The sequence below is a fragment of the Acipenser ruthenus genome, chromosome 7 (genome assembly GCF_902713425.1).
Source record: "Acipenser ruthenus chromosome 7, fAciRut3.2 maternal haplotype, whole genome shotgun sequence".
NCBI lineage: Eukaryota > Metazoa > Chordata > Actinopteri > Acipenseriformes > Acipenseridae > Acipenser > Acipenser ruthenus.
In genome coordinates, this window is record NC_081195.1 from 2599350 (window position 1) to 2613804 (window position 14455).

At 38.4% G+C, this 14455-nt stretch overlaps 1 protein-coding gene across 2 annotated transcripts in view; it reads left to right on the forward strand.

Moving 5' to 3' along the window:
- Positions 1-14455, forward strand: part of LOC117415713 (VPS10 domain-containing receptor SorCS1-like) — a 127867-nt gene that overhangs the window by 93518 nt on the left and 19894 nt on the right. For both annotated transcript variants that reach the window (XR_004546444.3, XM_034026417.3), the window contains exons 9-16: positions 143-322; positions 1725-1871; positions 8495-8597; positions 11296-11372; positions 11789-11880; positions 12762-12869; positions 13791-13908; positions 14167-14300. Coding sequence is in view for 1 of the 2 variants with exons in the window: in XM_034026417.3 (XP_033882308.3) it covers positions 143-322; positions 1725-1871; positions 8495-8597; positions 11296-11372; positions 11789-11880; positions 12762-12869; positions 13791-13908; positions 14167-14300 (959 nt within the window). In the remaining variant the exon portion in view is untranslated. The remainder of the gene's footprint in view (positions 1-142; positions 323-1724; positions 1872-8494; positions 8598-11295; positions 11373-11788; positions 11881-12761; positions 12870-13790; positions 13909-14166; positions 14301-14455) is intronic.

Below are 14455 nucleotides of genomic sequence, written 5' to 3' on the forward strand. Positions count from 1 at the left end.
AGAAATTAATTTGGTTGTGTCATTTGATTGGAAGTAACAGGAATAACAAAACAAGAACAAATCTAAACAAGTTCTTGGAGGGCTTTTCCCTGTGCAGAACTAAATGATCTGAGCTAACATCAGCGCTGTCTTCCTTAAACAGGACATGCATGTTATCAGTGCGGATGAGAACCGTGTGGTAGCCGCTGTACAGGAGTGGAATCAGAATAATACCTATAACCTGTATGTGTCAGAGGCTCGAGGTGTCTTCTTCACTCTGGCCCTGGAGAGTGTGGTGATCAGCAGAGAAGCTGAGGGGAACGTCATGATTGACCTCTATGAGGTATGTAATATTGTGAGCTGCAGCAGCTTGTGGGTATACATGTTTTGTTTGTCAGCCACTAACACTAATATCCACCGAAAAGAGAATTTCTTACTGGCTCAGACTTTGTTGTAAATTGAAGACATTTCAGATGTTTTTTTAGTTTCTTTTCTTGAAATGTTTACATCTTGTGCAGGTAAAATATTAAACTGAGGCATTGTCAACATTGGAAAGAGTGTTACAATATTTAAGCCTGGATACATTTCTGCTTCATTTCTCTAGCTCTCAGAAATCATGATTTCTGACAACATAGTCCATCACACCCTAATACTGTAGGTATGAAATAATTGATGGGCTAAATTGAAGCTTGATGAGTCGAGAAAGACTATGATTTTATTCATCCACTAGAGGGCATTGATGTGTAATGCAGGGAAAAACGGCAAAAATCGCCATTAGGACTCCCCCATGAATACAAGTGACAATTTATATTAGCACTGTATATTTCTGGAGTATTTAAAACATAGAACTGCTCCAGCAGAGAAAAGGTCAATTTTTTTCCTATTTACTATTTTTTCTTGCCAACTATGTTGGAGTTGTCCAAATATAGATACATGTGCTAGAATTGGGCCAATAAGGCAACCAGGACACCATTGCATGGTGTTTAAATAGCTCCGGCAGGGGAGGTGATCATTTCTCAACTATTGTCGCCTCTGATTTCTTCAGAAGAGTTGCAGATGAAAAACTGCTTTGAAGTCTGCTATAGTCATCATGAGTTTCAGAAAACTTCTCTAATTTGTACAATCTTGTATATGGAAGCACACTTCAACCAAGGGCCATCCCACTCCATTTTCTTTAAAAACAGGATTGTCTCCGGAAATCTTTTTTAAAAAAATGCAAAAGCATTAAAATGCTGTTAATGTAATCAAGGCACTAAAAGATAATAGTTTCCATACCTGACTTTTGCTTTTTTATATAGATAATCGAATGTGGGTGGAATATGTAATAATTGCCCTAATGGATCAGCCTTTTCTTTCCATAATGGAGTTCTGAGAACTCTTAACTATACCAAGATAAATGCATTGTATCTAGTGATTTCATAAAGTACTGCCACTTAATAACTCTATAACAAGCCTAGCCAAACTGTATTTCTTTTTAAACCTTTTTTCTTCATTTAATTTCTACTGGTTTTACACACAGAAGCCTTCGTATTTTGTTGCTATACTTTTACTTTAACCCTTTACTGCCCTGGGTATGTTCCCATAACAATTTAATGCCTACTTTTTCAATGTCATATATATTGGACACTGGGCAGCAAAAGTGACTTATATTTAATAAAGGACATTTTTAAAAATCATGTAAGAACATAGTGACATGTCATATTTCAAATGTAGAGGCATCTTTCAGCTGTGTCCATTTCTCCTAGGTAGCAGGGATAAACGGAATGTTCTTGGCGAACAAGAAGCTTGAGAAGCAAGTGAAGACCTACATCACATACAATAAAGGAAGGGACTGGCGTTTGCTGCAGGCTCCTGTCACAGACGCGAGGGGGAATGACATCAGCTGTCTGCTGGTGAGCTTGCTCTCAGTCAAGCTAATCAATCAAACACAGTTTGAGAGTCGTGTATTGAAAGACACAGAAGGGGTTTGTCAATAAAAGGCATTTCAGTTATCCTTCATGTCCTGTATTAGAAAGTTTAGAGTTCGGTCTCCAGCAGGGGTTTGACTCAATGTCTTAAATGGGAAGTAACGGAGAATTCCCAGACGATAAGTACATTCTGTTTAGTGTTGGCGAGATGGTACTTGGGGGATACATACTGTACATTTAACCCTTCGCCAGCGGTAAGGGGTGCAAATGCATCCCAACATGTTTAAAATGATCATCATAACTTTTTGAAGATTGTGGGATATCCTTAGATGTGATTTAAATGTTTATTGATTACCTTTATTTTGATACCTTGTCCTTGTCCGACCGAGGAAACGGAAGTAACCCTTCTTCAAATTGCACATGGTAATCCCCTTGCAGGGGAGATGGGATATATGTACAGTAGTAAAAGTGTATCACTTCTAAAATAAATTTTATAGCCTTATGTCATATATTTCAAATCTTAGAATGAGTCTATATGTGTATAATACATTAGATTTCAGCACTGTACCCTGCTTATTAGTTGCAAAAAACACGTCTTTCATATACTAGGTTACCACTATTGAGCCTTCCTTATTGACTTGCAGAATGGACTGTAAAAAATGCAGTAATCGAATAGAGTACTGAAAGAGTTATGAGATATGCTCATTTTAAACACGGTAGGGTGCATTTGCACCCCTTGCCGAAGACAAATACTACAATTTGTACACCTCGGAATGCTGCAGAATCATTTGGCATGGACAGTTTTTTCATGTTCCACTCTCTGTATCCCACACCCTCTTCTTGAGAAAGTCCTATTGCTCGAATAAACCCAAAACCTCTGAATCCAAAGACACCATTTGGCTGGCATTTTTTCACTGCATACTTTTGCACTGCGACAGAATAATGTGCTTCAGCTGTGCTTCTAGGTGGGAAATGCCAGACCTCTCTGTTTTCACAGCTACGTTGGCAACTTCTGCTAGTGGCAGATTTAGGTGTTAATAAGAATGTCCAAGAACTAGTCTTCTCTGGATCCAAATATTTCACACTACAGAGAAACTGACAGGTCAGCGGGGGCTGGAAATGTTACCTTTTCTTGGTGGTCTGTTAATTAGTTACCTATGACCATTTTGATTGATTGGCCGTGAGCGCTAATGGCAGCCAACCAACAGTAATAAAGCAAGACTAACAGGTCCAAATCAATACAGTCAGGAAGCCACTCAGAGAAGGAACAAAATTGAGAGTGAAAGGTCATATTTAATCACTAGACTATTGACAGATGAATTGGGGGGGGGGGGATTAAAAAAAGGAGAAAGTCTGTCATCACTTTCTGCAATATAATGGTATTGGTTTATGTTTTAATGAGATGGAACTGAATGAAGAGATACTAACGGTCTAAGCTGTGACAGTGATACGAGAGTGCATTAACTCCAGCAACATCTGGAGTGCTAATGCAGCTATGAGTGCTAATCAACATGACTCAGGTGTGACTGTGTATTTAATGCAAACAAAGAGGGTCTTTAACATGTTTAAAGACACATTTCCATCCTGTGGATCCATGTTGCTGGATTTAGATATATATATATATATATATATATATATTGCATTTATATAGCACTTTCTATACAAAAACATCGCAAACCACAGTACAGTACATAGCAGAAAAAAGAACAAACCACAGTACATTTGTATAGCATGTCACACATACAACTGCCACAGTCAGACCATTTAAATAACAGTATACACATAATAATACAAAAGCAGCGATTTTAGTTACCTTAAAACCCACTAAGATAAGACATTTTATAAAAGTGCATTTTTAGTCTTGGCTTCTAAAGTAGGGCAGCAGTGTGGAGTAGTGGTTAGGGCTCTGGACTCTTGACCGGAGGGTTGTGGGTTCAATCCCCGGTGGGGACACTGCTGCTGTACGCTTGCAAGATACTTTACCTACATTGCTCCGGTAAAAACCCAACTGTATAAATGGGTAATTGTATGTAAAAATAAGGTGATATCTTGTAACAATTGTAAGTCGCCCTGGATAAGGGTGTCTGCTAAGAAAATAATAATAATAATAAACTATAATGGTCCCAGCTTCCCTGACAAATTAAGACAGAGCATTCCATAATTTAGGAGCTCTACAAGAAAAAGCCCTAAACCTCTCGTGTTGCTTTTGTTGACCCCAGGAATAACCAACAGCCCCGCATCCTGTGATCTCAGAGTGCGGTTTAGAAGATACAGGGTCAAAAATTCCTGCAAATAAGTAGGTGCTGATCCATTCAGGGCCTTGTAATTTAACAGCAAAATCTTAAAATCAGTTTTATACTACACAGGGAGCCAATGTAAAAAGGCCACAACAGAGGTAATATGTTCACTTTACCTGGTTTTAGTCAGAATTCTAGTGGCGGTATTCTGGACAAGCTACAAGCGGGATACCACACGTTTTGGGACATCCAAAAAAAAGTGCATTACAATAATCAATTTAGATGAAACAAAGGCATGCATTAGTCTCTCGGCATCAGATATGGAAATAATTGGTCTAAGTTAGGCTGTATTTCTCAAATGGTAAAAAGATACTATAGTAACTTACATAATGTGAGTCTCAAATGATAGATCAGGATCAAAGATGACTCCCAAACTCTTAATTTCTAGTTTAAGTTTTGATGAGAGACTGCAAGGGCCGAGCTCATGTAATCCAACATTAGAACATTCTGTGACATCCAATGCTTGATGTCTGTAAGGCAAGTAGCTAATAACACCCAGGCAGAAGAAATTCATGGCTTTAGGGACAAATATAGCTGGATATCATCAGCATAGCAATGGAAGTTCACTCTGTGTCTGCGGAAAATGTCACCTAACAGTAGCATATATAATGAAAAAAGCAAGGGACCTGGAATGGAGCCCTGTGGAACACCACAGACAACTTCAGTTACTGCTGATTTTACCTGCCCAATAGAGACGAACTGAAACCTATCCGAAAGACAAGATTTGAACCAGGATAGGACAAGGCCAGACAGTCCTACTGTGCTTTCAAGATGATTCAGTTGAATTGGAATGGTCTACAGTATCTAAGGAAGCACTTAGATCTAGAAGAATTAATAATGATGGAAAGCCCATATGTTGAAGTAGCTCTGTCAGTTCCTGTAAGGTAATAAAAAAAAAGCATATGAAGAAAAGTTTTGTTAGCTTTTAACAAACAGTAGAAATAAAACAAACTGCACTGTTGACTTCAAAATTCTCAGCCAGAGAAGCAACCAGCAAAGCAACTCTGCTGTTTTCAAGTGTTACCCCTCATAGTGTTTTAAGAATCAAAGTCAGGTCTCCCAGACACAGTCTTGCACACACTTATTATTTCCACTAGAGGATACTAGAAAATGCACTCCTGCAGTTCATTTCTGCATAGGAACAGTTGGGTGATTATTTTAAAAGTATCAGACCAAATTATTATACAATCTGTATATTTAAAAGTAGTTTAAGCTTGTAACTGTATCTTCTGCAAAGGTTGTGAGGGGTTCATTGCTTGTAGAAGTGTGTCACTCATGAAGACAAAATAAGCAGTATTTTGTTAAAACCATAATACTGATAAAGCCTGGTATAAAATACCATTTATAAAGCAATGGTAACCGTATTTCTACAATAGGTATGTTTTATATAGATTAAATATTGAAGTAGTCCCAAAGACTTATAGTACTATAGCAAATTTATTTGAGCCCCCAAACAAGAAGCTTATTTTGGATTTGGATGAACTTTTTTTTTAATTTGTTTCTGGTCTGAAATATAACCTTTTAATTTGTGTTACATTTAAATATAATCCTTGGATAAATGTCACTTTTAATCATAAAGGTTTTACAATAGAGTTGTAACCCAGCAAAACAAGGTGGCATTGTTATTTCATAAATGATTTTGTCTTGAATTCAGCATTGGGATTAATACATACTGTGCCTGGCATAAGTATTCACCCCCCTTGGACTTTTCCACATTCTGTAGTGTTACAACCTGGAATTAAAATGGATTTAATTAGGATTTTTTGTCACTGATCTATACAAAATAGTCCATAATGTCGAAGTGGGGAAAAAAATCAACATATTTTACAAAATTATTTACAAATAAAAAACTGAAAAGTCTTGATTGCATAAGTATTCACCCCCTTTGCTGTGACACCCCTAAATAAGCTCTGGTGCAACCAATTGCCTTTAGAAGTCACATAAATAGTTGAATGGAGTCCACCTGTGTGCAGTTAAAGTGTCACATGATCTCAGATTAAATACACCTGTTTCTGGAAGGCCCCAGAGTTTGTTAGAGAGCATATCTAAACAAACAGCATAATGAAGACCAAGGAGCTATCAAAACAAGTTCTGGAGAAGCACCAATCAGGGTTGGGTTATAAAAAAATATCCCAAACTTTGAACATCCCCCGGAGCACTGTTAAAATGGAAAGATTATGGCACAACCGCGACTCTGCCTAGAGAAGGCTGTCCACCAAAACTCAGTGACCAGGTAAGGATGGCATTAGTCAGAGAAGCAACCAAGAGGCCAATGGTAACTCTGAAGGAGCTGGAGAGATCCACAGCTGAGATGGGAGAAACCGTCCATGGGACAACTATAACCCGGACGCTCCACAAAGCTGGGCTTTATGGAAGAGTGATGAGAAGAAAGCCATTGCTGAAAAAAACCCATATCCATACCTTCCTGGATTTTGCCAAAAGGCATGTGGGAGACACAGCAAGCATGTGGAAAAAGGTTCTCTGGACTGATGAGACCAAAATTGAACTTTTTGGCCTTAGCGCAAAATGCTATGTGTGGCGCAAAGCCAACACTGCTCATCACCCTGAGAACACCATCCCCACGGTGAAGCATGGTGGTGGCAGCATCATGTTATGGGGATGCTTTTCATCGGCAGGGACTGGGAAACTGGTCAGGATTGAGGGCAAGATGGATGGAGCCAAATACAGGGAAATTCTAGAGGAAAACCTGTTTCAGTCTACAAGAGACCTGGGTCTGGGGCGGAGGTTCACCTTCCAGCAAGACAATGACCCTAAACACACAGCCAAAGCTACACTGGAGTGGTTTAAAAACAAGAACCTGAATGTCTTAGAATGGCCCAGTCAACGCCCAGACCTCAATCCGAATAAGAATCTGTGGCAAGACTTGAAAATTGCTGTTCACCAACGGTCCTCATCCAACTTTTGCCAAGAAGAATGGGAAAAATTGAAGGATCCAGATGTGCAAAGCTGGTAGAGACTTACCCAAAAAGACTCACAGCTGTAATTGCTGCCAAAGGTGCTTCTACCAAGTATTGACTCAGGGGGGTGAATACTTATGCAACCAACAAATGTCTTTTTTTTTGTTTAATTAACTTTTGTGTCACAATAAAAAATATTTTGCACATTCAAAGTGTTAAGTATGTTGTGTAAATCAAATGGTAAAAATCCCAATTAAATCCATTTTAATTCCAGGTTGTAACACTACAAAATGTGGAAAAGTCCAAGGGGGGTGAATACTTATGCAAGGCACTGTACATGCATGCATTACATACATACATACATACATACATACATACATACATACATACATACATACATACAATACATATTAATTACAAACACGCTTGTCTCCATACACAGAACAAGATTATTTCAAAACTTGTTTCTAGGTGCGACTTATATTGTAACACTTGAATGTATTTGTATTTGCTTGCGATTGTAAGTCGCCCTGGATAAGGGCGTCTGCTAAGAAATAAATAATAATAATAATAATAATAGGTGCGAGCAGCTACAAGGTCATTTTCTTACCCAACAACACTCTAGTTATGGTCCCTTGGAGAGTTTACTCTTGCTGATGCATTCAAACTACACTGGCCCAGCAGCAGCATTTACATTCCCATATCTGTGTGGCATTCCTCTGTCATTGAATCAAGCATCACATATACCAATAACAAATGCATGCAGCTAGGAATCCAGATTGAAAACAGAAAGGCCACACTGTATCCAATCACTCCCTTGGCTGACAGTTCAAATGTTAGAGAAACTTTGAGAAGGCAAAGTATTCTTCAGCAGGCTATTACGATATTGCTTAATGCTTTAATAGAGTCGAGCACAGCACAGCTATAAAGAAAGGATATGCACAATTGAGGCATTAACAGTGTAACTGTGTTCATTTGGCTCACTTATGCAGTGTTTGAGCCATTGTTAAACCTGGGCAACAGGGTATTTGTATTGCAATTTTTTTCATGTGTTATCATTCTATAGCCACTCTGTTAGATGCAGTTGAACAGATTGCAAAAGGCAAATAAATTAATGAATACATTTTTTACACAACCTCATCACAACATTGCCTTGTCATTGACATTCTGCATGACACAGCACGCAGCATGTCAGTAAAAGTAATTCTAATAGAAATGAATTCGAGTCGGACCCAATGGGGAGCCTGTTAGTGAAGGGGATTGGAATAGCAATGAATGGAACCGAGAGTCAGTATGCTGAAACCTCCAAGTGAGTGTTGTAATGAGAACCGAGTGTATATACATGTCTTGTAATTACCACCTGACTTCCCTATCTGTCTTTACTGTCTTTCAGCCATACTGCTCCCTGCACCTGCACTTACAGGTATCTGACAATCCCTATGCTTCAGGAAATATTGCCAGCAAAGAATCAGCACCCGGAATTATAGTGGCTTCAGGTACGGAACTCTCTGTGTCGTTTAACAAAACAGATGAGATAGTAAGCGGCAAGGGACGGAATGTTGTTTTACATATAAAGGCATTGGAAGATGAAACTTGCACATACCATTTTGTGATCATGGTTTTCTGAGCACCAACGTGGTGCTAGTGATTTACTGATACAGTGCGGTATGGATTTAATTAGCTGTGATATAGAACATGTGAGAATTCAAAACTGGAAAAGCCCTGTATGTTATTTTCTTGTAAGAGTCCAATAAGCTGGCAGGAATGCACAGCAGGACACGTGTTCTCTGTTTGCATCCAGTTAGTCCACAGGAACTGTAATGATCTAGGGTTCAATTTTTTATGCCATGTAAAGACATTTTATGACATGATTCAGGTGTCATAAAATATGTAGACAGATGTTTGCTGTGATCAATTATGATGGAGTTTAAATTAATGCTTTTCCATTTGATTTACCCAAGACATCAGTTAGAAACAATACCTAATTAGATTTTCTTAATGAGCCTCTGGTTTGTTGTGTTAAATTGTTATTAATAGCACCATTTCATTCATAGCGAACTGCTTGACTTTGTCATGGCTGAGCCCTCTTTTCGTTTAAGGTGTCACATACATCAATGTAAAATCTACTATTTGCTGTTTAATGACACTAAAGCTGAAGTGTCCCAAATAACACATTTAAGGTAGCTGTGTCACTCCCTTAAAAAAAGCTAAATAAAACACCCATTGAATTGCAGCGTCACCACAATTATTTATATTTAGATATGTTCAAATTAGCTTGAATGGATGTTTTGTTTTAATGTATTTCATCTTGACTAATGAAATAGAATACATTGATACAACAAAGTAACATGACTGCGGTTTTAAATCCCAGCTCTGCAGAAAGGACACGAATGGGAATAACTTATGAAATATTCGCTTTTCAACAAAGGTTGTCTCTTCAATCGAAACTAATCAAATTAAAGTTGGTTTGCCAAATGCAGCATGTCCTTTCAGTGGCCTTTGCTCCCAAATTGCAGAACTGAATGTATGTGTGAATATATATATATATATATATATATATATATATATATATATATATATATATATATATATTTATATACATACAATAGATAGATAGATAGATATAGATATGCAGATGAAAGGTGTTTTTCTAGCCAGTAATAACATTAAAGTTGCAAACAGCATAATAGCATTCAGCACTGTGCTCTTTGAGGATGTAACACCATTTTTGTTCCTGGGTAGTAAGTGTTATTTCCTAATTGCTTATGCCTCAAAAGTATAGAAAATGGCTATTATTCCCCACAAACTTTGCTTTTGTGACCAGGACAGTGATATTTTGAAATTGACCTATTTCCAATGAGAAAACGGGCGAATTTGTGTCTCTTCGTTCACATAAAGTCAGAAAAAAACAACATATGAACCCAAATTAACATGTATTTATACTAAAGTAATACAAAAATGACTACAAAAGATTTAGAAGTGAGTAGTTTTTCGAGATTTACGATTATACTGTAAATCACTTTCACGAATCATACCCCAAATGTAGTCTCCCATCATGTTCTCGTTATACTGTCCTTGGTAGCGGCGTTCAAAGTCCAGTATATCCTGGTGGAAGCGCTCGCCTTGCTCCTCCGAGTACGCTCCCATGTTCTCCTTGAATTTATCAAGATGAGCATCAAGGATATGGACTTTGAGGGACATCCTACAGCCCATTGTGCCGTAGTTCTTCACCAGAGTCTCAACCAGCTCCACATAGTTTTTGGCCTTGTGATTGCCCAGGAAGCCCCAAACCACTGCGACAAAGCTGTTCCAAGCCACTTTCTCCTTACTAGTGAGCTTCTTGGGGAATTCATTGCACTCCAGGATCTTCTTTATCTGTGGTCCGACGAAGACACCGGCTTTGACCTTTGCCTCAGACAGCTTAGGGAAGAAGTCTTGAAGGTACTTGAAGGCTGCCGACTCCTTATCTAGAGCTCGGACAAATTGTTTCATAAGGCCCAATTTGATGTGCAGCGGTGGCATCAGCACCTTCCGGGAGTCCACCAGTGGTTCCCACTTGACGTTGTTCCTCCCCACAGAGAACTCGGTCCGCTGTGGGCAGTAACCCTTGTGGTAGTGCACCTTGGTGTCCCTGCTGTCCCAAAGGCAAAGATAGCAGGGAAACTTGGTAAAACTGCCGTGGAGACCCATCAGGAATGCCACCATTTTGAAGTCTCCTATGACCTTGATGCCATCTCAGAAAAATGCAGATATGTATCCACTTAGGCAGCTGGAACTAAACTGAACTGGTGGGCTTAAGGCCCCTGTATTTATACTACTATTTATATTACTGGAAAGTTCTAGAAAGTTCTAGAAGTTACTCCAAGTTTACTCAGCACTGAATCTATCTGGAATGTTCTGGAAAATAGGTACATTTCAAAATATCACTGTCCTGGTCACAAAAGCAAAGTTTGTGGGGAATAATAGCCATTTTCTATACTTTTGAGGCATAAGCAATTAGGAAATAACACTTACTACCCAGGAACCAAAAAAAAAAAAATTGTTACACGGTGGAATCAAACACTGGCATCAACAGCAGGGGTCACACTTTGGTTGTCTGATGCATACAGTAAATGCTACAGTGCTACTGTAGGAATACAGAACTCACTGTGTAAGTCATATGCTATATAAAATCCATATCTTGTTGTTGTATAGGTTCCATAGGTTCTGAGCTGTCACACAGTAATGTGAGCATGTTTATGACTTCCGATGCTGGAAACACCTGGAGACAGGTAAGTGTCTTAAAGGCTCCCAGCACGTATCCATTTAAAGTACTTACTACGTGCTCTTATTGGAATTTACTCTATAAGCAAACATTTTTACTAGGTAAGTTTGCTGCTCTTAGTCGAATCCGCTCTTCAATGTAATTATTTGCTGTGTTCTTTATTTTGCTCTAAATTGAATTTGATCTTACTTTCTACTGATTTTACTGTACTTTATAACTGCTCTTATCTGAAATGTGAAATTTTGTATTGTGATATTGTGTAATGTGATATTTTGCAGTGCAATATATTGTATTGTGATATTTTGTAACGACTGTAAGTCGTCCTGGATAAGGGCGTATGGTAATAAATAAACAAATAATAATATGAAACTAACATCCTAATCAACTGAGTACCTGGCTGTAAAGCATGTTCTCTTCCCTCAGATTTTTCAGGAGGAGTACAGTGTTCTTTACCTGGATCAGGGTGGTGCTCTTGTAGCTATTAAACACACACCTTTGCCCATACGCCATCTTTGGTAAGTTATAGTTATTGCTATTATATTGCAGCAGGTTTTGCTGTGTGTGTCCCTGTCTTTTGGGCACTAGTTTCAGGAGGAGTCTTGGGATGTTTCGTAAGCCTAGAAGGGAACCACACCTCCAGCTCCAGCTCGTTACCTTGCTGCTTGAGAGGTGTCCAGGGTTCATGCTCTGGGGGGACTGTGAATTCCACTCGCTGTGGTTTCCCTTATGGCTTAATGCTGAGCAATGTGTACAATGCACTATATAAGTGCAAGTATTCTCCTTCTGTGGAAAACTGTGTACTGAGTTTGAAGTCAGGCAACTAAATGCAAATCTTAATGTTAAGCTAAACCAGGTTGCAAGAGCAGGCTGTATTAAACCACTTGGAGAGATGTGAACATTGAATAATTCAACTCCCAAAAAGATTCCAATAACAAGCAGCACCAGACATGTGTATATTAAATCTGTTGCTGTTTATCAGCAGTACAGTACTGTAGTCCACTAATATACTTTCTACCATAGACAATTTTTCATTGGCTTGGGAAATCCAGTGGCAGTTTGGCACAACCAATGTATTAACAGCCTGTTTGGTTTGACGTTTGGTGCTTTATCAAGGGATCCTATTCATACATTTAAGGACTGCTTTAAATAATGTTTTGTTAAGGACTTTAAAAAAGCACATTTTGATTAATTAATTCAAGTTCACAGTTATAGCACTGATCATTTCAACATTCCTTAAAACAATTCTAACCCTTTGCTGCCCTGTGTCAAATATATTTGACTTTGAGAAAATAAGTATGGGTACATACCCAGGGCAGTAAAGGGTTAACTTTTTTTTTTTGATGAGGATCCATCATTAGAAAGTAGTAGTAACAGATCGCATTGTTTAACCCTGTAGGTTGAGTTTCGATGAAGGCAGGGCATGGAATAAGTACAGTTTCACATCAGTCCCTCTGTTTGTGGACGGGGTGCTGGGAGAACCAGGAGATGAAACTTTAATAATGACGTGAGTAAAAAAAAAAAAAAAAAGTTTGTTGTACACACACCTGTGACGTACAAGGTCCAACTTTCCATATGAGAAATGAGGTGCTTTATAGAAGAAATGCCCGCGCTGTACTAGAACAAGGCTGTTTCCTACTGCATCTACAGCAGCACAGCTACTACTATGACTACTAATTATTAGGAAATAAAATACCTTAGCAATCCTAGGTTAGATACGCAAAGAAAGTAGGCTAGTCTTATACAGTAATGATGTTGGATTGATGAATCGTGTCCTTTAAAGACTCTTTTTCTCCAAGCTCTACCTGGGATCAAAATGAGTTCCAGTAACATGGTTGTGCTTTTGTAGATCAATCAGCCAGGGACTGTATGAAATATCTTTTAAGAACAAAAATACAGTGAGTGTGATTTAGAACTAAGAACAGAGAGAAAGGCTTTGAGTTGGATTTCCTGCTGGCATATCATTAAAAAAAAAAAAAAAAATCCTAATGTTCTTTATGAATGCTGAAAATAGTTCTCCTGCTTGCATTTCATGGAAAGATATGCAAAAGCATGTTTTGCAACATGTATAATACAGGGTCTGAGCTCGCACCCTAATGCTAGATAATCGACCGCTGAGATGGTTAGGTGTTCCAAGCCACAGGCGATTATCTGCAGGTAATGAACTCTGTGGAGGATAATAATGCTACAAAAATGTTGTTTTTTTTAATATGTACACATTTTTTAAATCTGTTTTAAGTTCTTCTATTGTGGCCGGGAGTGCATTTTTCTGTTAAAGCTTCAAGATTCTACGGTTTTGTTAGCTTTAAAAGGATAATGACTTGAACCTAATTGGCTGAGATGATCAATGAGGTGTATTAGCTACTATAACTTTCCATCCTACGTCAGTCTAATAAAACTGACATACACTTTCCTTTGGCTATTCCAGAATATTTGGACATGTCAGCCATCGATCTGAGTGGCAGCTTGTCAAAATTGACTTTCGATCCATCTTTAATAGAAGGTGCACAGAGGAGGAGTATCAGACCTGGCATCTACACAACCAGGTGAGATCCCAATGTCCTCTACCTGACTACACATAGATAATCCCATAGAGGCTGGGATACCATTTCCAGAACCATTTCCTTTTCTATAATCTTAGAATGCCTAAAGGAAATGAACACATTTAGCAACAAAATGTGGCACTATGCTGCTGTTATGTTGGTACTATGAAGGCTATGGCAAGAAAAAAATAAATAAAAAAAAAATACACTAGTAATACTTGAAAGCCAATTTAACTCTTAAAAACATCTTCATCTTTGAAGGGTGATCCATGTATCATGGGAATGAAAAGAATTTACAGGAAACTGAAACCAACCGCCCGTTGTGTGATAGGAAGAGACACATCTTTTACAATGACATCTGAACCCTGCCTCTGCACTGAGGCTGACTTTGAGTGGTGAGTAGACTGCTTTAAGTGAAGCGGTTCCAGAATGTGCACACAACATTATTTGTGCATTATTTGCGCTTGGAAAGGCATTAAGATGAGATACTTATAAAGCTTTAGGTTATTTAGATCGGAATTTAATAGGACAATTTCCTTTTTGCATGCAT